Here is a 9959-nt window from a genome sequence, read left to right on the forward strand (position 1 = left end):
TTGTCAAGGGAACCAGGGTGATGCTAACTTCCACGTTGACCTACAAATAAACATCGTACCTGCACCACTTTATGTCTTTTTAAAATACGCTTTCGTTTTCACAGGAAATGTGAAGTTTCTGCTTGTTACATGCACAGACGTTTTGAAAATAAACTTAGAAACAGGGTTTCCACGATCATGGAAAACCTGGAACCTTGATTTTCTGAAGCTGTTGAGGTAACGTCGCTCTAATATGCGTCAGTGTGTGACAATGTTTGCTTTCTGTCACGTACATTTTCTTCATTTTCTTCCTGCATTCCATCTCTAACTACATGTATGTTATATTTTTGATATTACAATTATGGGCTAGTCGGGCAAGACAAAAATTGAATAATGGGTCATGGAAAAGTATTGAAACTTAGTCCATGAAAATGCGTGGGAACCCTGTGCAATTTAGGTAAAACCTTTCATTTTCAGATTTACTTCCTGTACTATACATCATGTGGCCTACGTCACTAGCATTGCATGCTATACAATACGCATTTTTCTGTTTCCACTGTGAAAAGTTGTGGATGGTACCAATGGAACTTTTCCTGACTGTCCCCATTTTTGGTCCCTGCTCTGTTGGGGTACCTAGCACACAGATCTGATGTAAATCCATCAGCACACCTTAAATTTCAGTATGGCAACTTTAACCATTCCTTTAGTTGTTACTGTCTCTCTTGGATGACGTACACTTTTAGTAAGGTTTTAGTAAGGCCATCTGATGCCTTGAAGGGTGCCTCTGCTGTCTGTCTGATGCTGAGGTCCACAGACAAAACGGCAGTATTTGAGTTGGGAGTAAGAACTGTCTGAATATTGTTGGGTTTTACTCATAATTGCTTCCTCTGACAACATTTGAGCGTGACTGTGCACGCCCTTAGCTGTGGCTGGCTCAGCTGCAAGCCCGAATCTTTGTGGCTAATTTGACGATAACCAACTGATCAACATAGTTCTCTGCACTAACTATTCTGACTGGCTCCTGCCATCGCTGTGATTGTGGCAGACTGTAGCTGTGATTATGGTTGTTGCCATGGCTGCCTCATTGGCTGTTTTAATTACCATGGCAGTGACACATCATTTTTAATGGGTGTTGAAGCTATTCCCGAACTCCTGTGGTGTATACTGGAAACACATTCGTCATATCAGATAGAAGCACGGTGATTAGTTCGATCTCGGGGGAAGGTGGGTGGGTTAAAGAATCACTGTTCACACTCACATTTCACTCTGGATCTGTATGTACCTGTAGGGATAACTGGCAGTCATTTGCAGACGATGCTCATCCCCTGTAGGTGTCTCTTCAACTAAGTCCTGTCATCCATTTCTCCTCTCCAGCTCCTTCAGCCCTCTCCCACTCACCTTCCGACAATCATTCCTCTCCCTTCCTCTGGCCCCTGTCCTTGCAGTGGTTTACCCCTTCCCCATCCATCCCGCCCTCAGTCTGCTCCTCCCATCTCATCTTGTACCTATATTTTTATACTGGCACAGCAGCAGGTTCTTGAATGTCTTTTTAAATGTGGCGTTGCACAGTGCGTAACAAGCTGGGTTGATGGTCGAGTTGACATAACACAGCCAGTAGCCAATAATCCACACAGTGTCGGGGACACAAGATTGGCAGAAGGTTGAGATCAACACCATGACGTTATACGGCGTCCATGTGATGATGAAAGCCAGCAGGATGGCAAAGATGGTCTTGGTCACCTATAGAGAACGGGAAGAAAAGAGAGACGAAGTGTAAATGGGAGCACTGATAATCTTTTCTCCTCTCCAGGCAGCTATTTGTTTTTCATTTATTTCACTGTGGTGTGAAAACCAATTTGCTCAGAGTTAAAACTTGTTTGGGATTGTTAATCCATGAGCGTGAACATTGTGTCTGATATTTTGCAGTTTAAATGCCTACTGGCTTGAAAAGTGAGCACTTTATTATAAGACAACAGTGATGCCACTAACAAAGAATAAAAGTAGAGATGTTTACTCTAAAAGATAGATCACCTCAAGTACTTTCAGACCTTTGCAGGTTGATTAGTTTACAGATCTAAGATAAACTGAAATAGATGAAAGGCAATAAGGAGAAACAATGTAATAACACTACATGATTTAATACCTGGACTAAAACATGTCAAAGCACTGTTTCTGTCCTTTTGGCAGTGGCAGCTCCTACTAACAGCCTGAACACCGCAGGCCTTATACTATAATCTCATCACACAGTTATTTAGTACGGTGGCTCTGAGAGCTCGGTGCACTGCAAATCAGATTAACATATGCAAATACATATGGTGCTTGTCAAAGTCAAGGATGCTTCCTTGGTAGGATGGGTCCTTCCAAGTCAGGTCCTACAGAGGCAAGGCAAGACTCCGTCACACATTGGAACAGGCTAGCAAGTGCTCAGGTGTGCATCATTGAAGAGGCCTGGCCTTCACTTAGAGCAAAGCATGTGCAGAGAATTGTGGGCACTTTATGCCTGCTGAGGATACACACATGCATCCCTAAAAAATTTTCTGAAGCTGCACGGCAGTCCCTTGGATGGCGACAAGTTAAAACACTGCCAGTAACAACGTAATATAAGGAGTAGGAAAGTACCTATAGGGTGGCTGGGTCCAACAAACCCTGGACTTTCACCCACGAGCCTAGTGTTCGCTTCCCGAATGCCAAACCAAAATGTTTTTTCCTAAACCTAATCATGTGCTTTTGCTGATGTCCCGGTGTTGGTAGCGCATCATGAAACATCAACAGCAGATGTAGAAGGATACTCAATGTAATTCGTAGATGTGAAAGGCCACTGTCAAAGCGACAATATGTGTTGCCGGGATGAAAATGTGTTGCCATGTTACCATTCTACTACAGGGGAAAAACGCTCTGGCTTGTTTTGTTTCCCGATACCAATAACTAGTGATGGCCAAATGAAGCTTCATGAACCAGCAGTTGTATTTGCTGAACCTACTAGATGGCGCTCTTGGTGTAATGAAAAAGGCTTAAGGGATGGCAATGCAGTTTGGTTTCAACCCTTTGTTGAACAAAGAGTGCCAGAGTGGACCCAAAAATTAAAGGAAATGGTTCATGAAGCTTCATTTGGCCGTTGCTAGTTGAAACCAAACTGCATTGCCATCCCTTGAGCCTTTTTCATTACACCAAGAGCGCCATCTAGTGGGTTCAGCAAATACAACTGCTGGTTCATGAAGCTTCATTTGGCCATAACTACCAATGACAGTCCTCCTGGGCAATGCTAAGCCCAGGAAGCAGCGACAGTACCCTTGCAAAAGAGTGTCGGGGAACAACAGTGGTAGGGCTAACTGTTAGCATCACACGACTAATGTTACCTAATGGTAATGAATGAATTCAACGACAGAGCTGAGCCGCTTCAATATCATGCTCATGCTAACCGGGGAAATGTTACAGGAGTGGGGCTTCGTCGACAACAGTCCAAGATCAGACCCCTGGTGCACAAAGGATTGTATTCAGGTAGTGTTTGGCTGGATTCATTTTACATGTTTCAAATGATGTTTTCATAGTTTTCGTCATATAATTGAATCTTTTATCTCGACTCTGTTAAGTGGTGTTTGATGTACCATGAGGGATGGTGTTTAAATGAGAAACAGGCCTAAGCTAACACAAACACACAATTTACATCTGTGAATTCTGTTCTCCCCTAGACGAGGGCCTCTTGTCATTGAAGCCTACCATCATCCAGAATGCAATGATCAGTAATTGGCAAACAGCACTGTGACGGAGCAAGGTTGAGGCTAAGGTTGAGGATCTTTGGCTCTTAACATATTCATTTCTTCTGTCTGAAATGTTTTCTAATATATATAATATTTTTTTTATTTCAAGTGTGGAAATTTTGTGTGGTGCTGAAACAGTTTAAGATACATGTTTTGTCGTTTTAAAAGCTCAGAGGAATGCTTCCAATTGCCATCTGTCATTCTGAACACTAATGAAGTGAAGTGACTGCAGCTGCTCTGCACCGTTCACATGCAGGTAAACTGGGTAGTCCCACTCGTAAGCCAACATACTGTATGCTGCCATGCAAAACCAATAACTGTAGCTTTGTTTGTTGTTATGATGAATTAAGCTGATGTAAGATGTAACCTGCCTCATCATGCAGTTTGCTTGTATCACCTACTCTTCCTCCCATTCAGACCAGTTAATTCAATTCATAAAAACATAATTTTACTCACAATATAATCACTAATATCTGCCTTTGTGCTATTATTGTGTTGTATTGTTTATCCATTATGCCCAATGTCCGTGCACTGTTACATTAACATACTTTCTTTTCTCTGGCAGCCATCTGTCTTTTCCTCTTCACTTGGCTCCGAGCGATGCTTGCAAACTTTCGTGCCACAGTCCTAGGACGGCTGATTGGTATTGAATGCCTCTCGGCTCCCTCTACAGGGGGGACAATCTCTATGGCTGTGATGCATTCATCCCCAGCCTGCTTCGTTACAATCTTTATCTTGGACCACCTCGAGGCTGAGCCCATCTTTGACGCTGCAGGATTGGCCGTTGTCGTGGCAACTGGGTTGGGATTTGTTGCTGCCTGTAACAAAGCCGAGAGAGTTTTGTTAGGAACCTTAACAGCCATTGCAACCTGTTGTAGGCTGCGTGAAGGTGTATGAAATATTTGGTTACCCTCAAAACCTTCTTTAAAAATGTATCTGAATATCCTGGTCTATCTGGTCACATCATTTTATCAGATACTTGGTCATACAATGTGCAAAAAGTCTTTGGACATGGTAAAACCCTCCCTGTCCCTGTCGTTCCTCTGTCTCTTCTTGTGTGTCCACCACCCCATCTCAACCAACCATCACACATATATCACATACAGTCTACTTTTACATCCTCACTTACATATGCCAGGTTTATCAATGTAAAACTCACTGAAACTCAGTGAACTTTGAAATTTGACAATGTTGGATAAATTGGACTTCCCAAAACATTTGATCAGTGTCACCTACTTAGTACCTGACCAAATGTCTCTCCTACTGTTCCTGGGTTATGGTGCTGAGTAATGGAAAGAAAAGTGCTTTTGGAAGATATCAGGATGTCACAGTAAAGCTGATCTTTGATCTTTTCAATGTATCCTATCAGATTTGTACAGAATTTTGTCATAATCAAGTGTATGATTTCTTGAGTTATGGCCTTTTCTGAAGAAATCAATGATACGTGACTACCTTGAGGAAATGGAGGTATGAAATATAAGATAATTAAAACCATGGCAGCTCGGCTTCTACATATACGTGTACAAAGAAAATTGTTGTTATCTTTGTATACCATCTGAACTTACTATTATCATTTGCGACAAGGTTGCGACATTGGCCCCCAACAGCTTTAGGTGCCTGACCTTGCTTTAAGGCCTTGTTTACACGGATACCGATACTGTCTGTGTACTTCGCAGCCATTTGTTTTTCGTTTCGAAATAACAAACTGAAACACGGAAAACCAACTATTATCTGTTTTTTGTTTTGATATGACCAAATGAAAAAGGAAAAAAACGATCCGTCTCCCGTTTTTTATTTGATAATAAAGGAAAGAAAAACAGAAAACGAATCATTATCTATTATCCGTTATCCGATTTAATTTGGGAATTTAAATAAACCCTGTGGGAAACTCCTTTCTCTATTTTTGTGACCAGTAAGTTGCATTCATGTGGTGTCAGAATAATCGGAAAAATGACTTTCCGACTGGGAAAATACACATGAAAGCCCGCTCATGTTGGAAAAACAACTTAGAGATAATTTTAGAACAGGAGTTGCCAACTTGACTGAAATTGACGTCACTTTCACAGAAAACTGGTGGACGAAAAGGAACGTTTTGTCCATGGTAATAAAACTTTTTATTAATTCACGTATTGTGTATCATTTTTTGCGGACCTGTAATGTGTAATGTGGTATGTCGTTAGTTGCTGTCCATGTAGAGTGACCTAGATTAGTTAGGAAAGTTATTTATTAGCATAACATGTCAGATAAAGCAATATTCTAGTAGTTATAGGAAATGTACATGCTCTGTATGTACATTTCATAGACCACATGAATGCAACTTACTGGTCACAGAGAAGAAACGAACAAAAAATAGAGAAAGGAGTTTCCCACAGGATTTTTGTAAATTCCCAAATTAAATTGGATAATGGATAATGGATAATGATTCATTTTCCATTTTTCTTTTCTTTTCTTTGTCATCAAATAAAAAACGGGAGACGGATCGTTTTTTTTTCCTTTATCGTTTGGTCATTTCAAAACAAAAAACGGATAACGGTTGGTCTTCCGTGTTTCAGTTTGTTATTTTGAAATGAAAAATGAATGGCTGTGAAGTACACGGACCCGATACAAATAAAAACAGATTTTTATTTATCCCGTATAAAAAAACTCCGGGTTTACGCGATCAGTTGTGACGATATCCCTGTTTACACGAAAACGCAAAAACGGCAGCTTTTTGCTGCAGTTAGCATGCCAGGCCAGTAGGTGGCAATACACCATATGTCCCATAGAAGAACGTTCTGCGCATGCTTAATGATTTGTTTTCCTCTTGGTGCTAGTGATAAAAACAATGATAAACTACATGTTAACCTTGATGCAGCACTGCTAAGTTCATTTGTAAGCTCGTAAGTAGTCCCAAAAGTGCTAGCAAAAAGTAAACAACCCGGCATATATCCGCCATTGTTGTTGTGGTTCCCGGGCGCCTAATGGGCATGCGCGAACTGGGTTGCAACGTCATCGTTTTTCCAAAATCTCTGTCTATCCTGTTTACACGTCTCCATAGAAACAGATCTCGTTTTCGTTGAGAAAAATGCCGGTTACGCGTAAATGATAGGTGCACACGCAAAGATAAATGCGCGTTTTCAGAAATATACGTAACGGTATAAACAGGCCCTAAGTCGCAGATCGGTGTATCGTGGCTGGACTGATCCCATCGCAAGATGGCCTCTAGTTCATATTAATGACCCAAAATTTTAAAAAAGGAAAGTTGTCCAAATTTTGAACACCAACCTCAGATATCACCTCATTGTTGGTGTTGTCCTTTGGCTCTGTGGGGGGAATAAAAGCTGTGGACGAATCATTGGAGCTCTCTTTTTCCTCCTAGATAGATAGATAGATAGATGAAGCTATCACACTGCTGATCAGCATCCGGTAGACAGACAGTATACATAAGCAGAGATGTTAATGGTGTGTGAGTCCATACCTGTGTGAGTCCTGGACTGGGCTGTGCTTGAATCTGTGGCAGTACAGGTTTGGGTTCCTCCACTCTGCCATTCTTCACAGCCTCCAGCGCAGTGGTGGTCGAGTCCAGACTGAGTTTGGGAGTGGAGCGGGGACTGGCCTGAGGACTGGTCTCATTGTTGTTGTTCTGCTTTAACAGGTGACTCTTCATCAAGCTGGGAGTTCTGGAAAAAAACAAACAGATGTGCACATTATACAACCAACGAATGGATGTGAATAATGAATTGCACGCCCATTGTGGTTATTCATACTGCAGCAAGTTATGTAAATGATTAATTGATGTTAATAGCATGGGAGAAACACATCTGGTGCCTAGCTGTGATTTATTGGCCCACTTGTTATCTCTTTTGTTTGAACACTGAAATCTACTTCTCTGGATGTTGTAAAGTTTAGGCAAAGAGCAGATGTAATGATTACCAGCACACACAAAAATAGTCATGTCACAACTGAATCTGAATCCAAACAACTCAAGGGAGACAGCTTGCTTGATTTTGAATTTCAGTTTGATAACAGACAGGCGGTGTCAGAAGTGTCTTTTGTGTTTCCCGTTCTCTCAAGACCTAATCTGTAACATGCATCATTATTTTAATTCCTTCGATGCTCTTACTTTATTCCTTTCTTCTCTTTCTTCTCTGGTTTGTGTTTGGAGACCCGGCTCCTGGAGGCCAGGGAAATGTGGATGTACAGGACTGTCATAATAATGACAGGAAGATAGAATGCTGCGATAGCCGTCCCAAATGTCACAGCGGGGTTCGAAAGGAACTGTAGAAAGACAAAAAAAGAAACCCTTCCATCATCTATAGAGAATGTTTACATATATGCACCAGTTTATTAGGTACACTTGTACAGTCCAATCCAAGTTTTTGTTGACACTGTGTTACTTTAACTGTTAATCGTTGAGGTTGTAATTTCGTAGTAGTGTTGTATTGCACTGCATAAAATGGAAAGTGTAATATTTTGCACATCAATGCATAAACATCCTTCTATTCCTGAGATGTGACGCTGAATAACAAGCCAGAAAAGTGTTTTACAGAACATTATGATGATATATTGACCTTTCACTTTCTGGATTTAAATATCATCACTTCATCATTATACCCTAGTAGATATTTGTATGAAGTTTTGTCAGAATTAGTGTATGAATTCTTGAGTAATGGCCAAAAGCATGTTTTGTGGCTTCACAGTGACCTTGACATTTGACTACCAGTGGACGTTGGTGCCAAAATTAGAGAAATCCTTTCAAGGCGTCCTTGAGATACCAGGTTCACAAGAATGAGACGGAAAAGGTCACAGTTACCTTTAACACCAACATTGATCAGTTTTTCTTAATTCTTAAGTCCAAACAGACGTTAGTGCCAAATTTAAGAAAATTCCCCGGAAGCTTTCATGAGATATTGCATTTAAAAAAATCAGAGATACTCAAGGTTACAGTGGCCTTGACATTTGACCACCAAAATCTAATCAGTGGATTCTTTAGTCCGTTATGACGTTTGTGCCAAATTTGACAACCCGAAAACATAATGCCTCCAGCAACAGCTATCTTGGGAGTGGAGGCATAAAAAATACATTAATTCTTAATAATGATATTGTATTGCCTGTGAGCAGGAAAACTCTATCTGCTTTGTGCAATGCACTGTGGCTCCAAAAAACATAGATGAGGCATGTTTTTGGCGTATGTGCTAAAATTTCAGTTGTCTAGAGTGGCAGCAATCAGTTCGAGTGACTGTCTGGTGGACATTAACAGTCTACTGAGTGCACTTTTTTGATCTGCCTAAAGGATCAATCAAAGTTTTACATACTGTACCTGAATATAACATTCTCCAGGTGGCACTGTTCGCTGTCCAACGATGAACTGCCAGAACAAGATGGCAGGAGCCCACAAGATAAACGATAGGATCCATGCTGCGGCTATCATTAACCCCGCCATCTTGGTTGTCCTTCTTGTCGGATATGTTAGGGGTTTGGTCACGCAGAAATAGCGATCGAAGCTGATGATCAATAAATTCATCACTGAGGCGTTTGAGACAACATAATCTAAGGCTAACCACAAGTCACAGACCACTGGCCCAAGTGGCCAGTAGCCGACAATGATGTAGACTGTGTACAAATTCATGCTGAAAACACCAATGATCAAGTCAGCGCATGCTAATGAAAATAAGAAGTAGTTATTGACAGTTTGTAGGTGGCGGTTTACTTTGATGGACAGCATGACTAAAATGTTTCCTGTGACAGTCACAAAGCTCAGGGATCCTGTCACCAAGGCAATAAAAAACATCTCCAGAGCTTTATATGGACTTCCTGCCCCCGCTCCATCATCCACAGAGGAGCAGAATGTTGAATCATTGGAGGTAATGTTGCAGGAGGTGTTGGAGAACAGGTCAGCTGATTGGATGACCGATGACCCTGAAGGGAGAAAGAGAGAGATAAGATTAGAGAAATATGGTTTGTATTTCACCCCATTCACATGAAATATGGTTCATGGTTCATGAACCAGGCCACAGTGATCTTGACCTTTGACCACTGAAATTTAATCAATTCATAGTGGATGTTTGTGCCAAATTTGAAGAAATTTCATCAAGGTGGTCTTAAGATATTGTGTTCATGAGAGCGAGATGAATGCAAGGTCAAAGTGAATTTGACCACCAAAATCTAATCAGGTCACAGTTGAGTTCAAGTGGACATTTGTGCCAGATTTTAAAAAAAGTCCCTCCAGGTGTTCTTGAGATA

General features: G+C 41.1%; 1 protein-coding gene across 1 annotated transcript; it reads right to left on the bottom strand.

Annotated features, from left to right (window-relative positions):
- Positions 1–1473: 1473 nt before the first annotated feature.
- chrm4a (cholinergic receptor, muscarinic 4a) lies at positions 1474–9633 on the bottom strand. Its single transcript, XM_050063455.1, has 6 exons — positions 9037–9633; positions 7840–7994; positions 7195–7396; positions 7002–7091; positions 4286–4555; positions 1474–1719 (listed from the first exon to the last, which is right to left on the bottom strand). Exons 1-6 carry the CDS (start codon positions 9505–9507, stop codon positions 1474–1476), a joined length of 1434 nt encoding a protein of 477 aa, XP_049919412.1. The 5' UTR covers positions 9508–9633.
- Between the last annotated feature and the right edge of the window lie 326 nt (positions 9634–9959).

Source organism: Epinephelus moara, chromosome 15 (assembly GCF_006386435.1).
Source record: "Epinephelus moara isolate mb chromosome 15, YSFRI_EMoa_1.0, whole genome shotgun sequence".
Classification (NCBI taxonomy): Eukaryota; Metazoa; Chordata; class Actinopteri; order Perciformes; family Serranidae; genus Epinephelus; species Epinephelus moara.

Excerpts from the sequence above, each read along its gene's own strand:
- chrm4a (XM_050063455.1), bottom strand. The coding sequence starts at position 9,507 with ATGTTTTTTATTGCCTTGGTGACAGGATCCCTGAGCTTTGTGACTGTC. Across the intron at positions 7,397-7,839 it reads AAAGAGAAGAAAGGAATAAA|AACTCCCAGCTTGATGAAGA; the intron begins GTAAGAGCATCG and ends GTTTTTTTCCAG. Across the intron at positions 7,092-7,194 it reads CCAGTCCAGGACTCACACAG|GAGGAAAAAGAGAGCTCCAA; the intron begins GTATGGACTCAC and ends CTATCTATCTAG.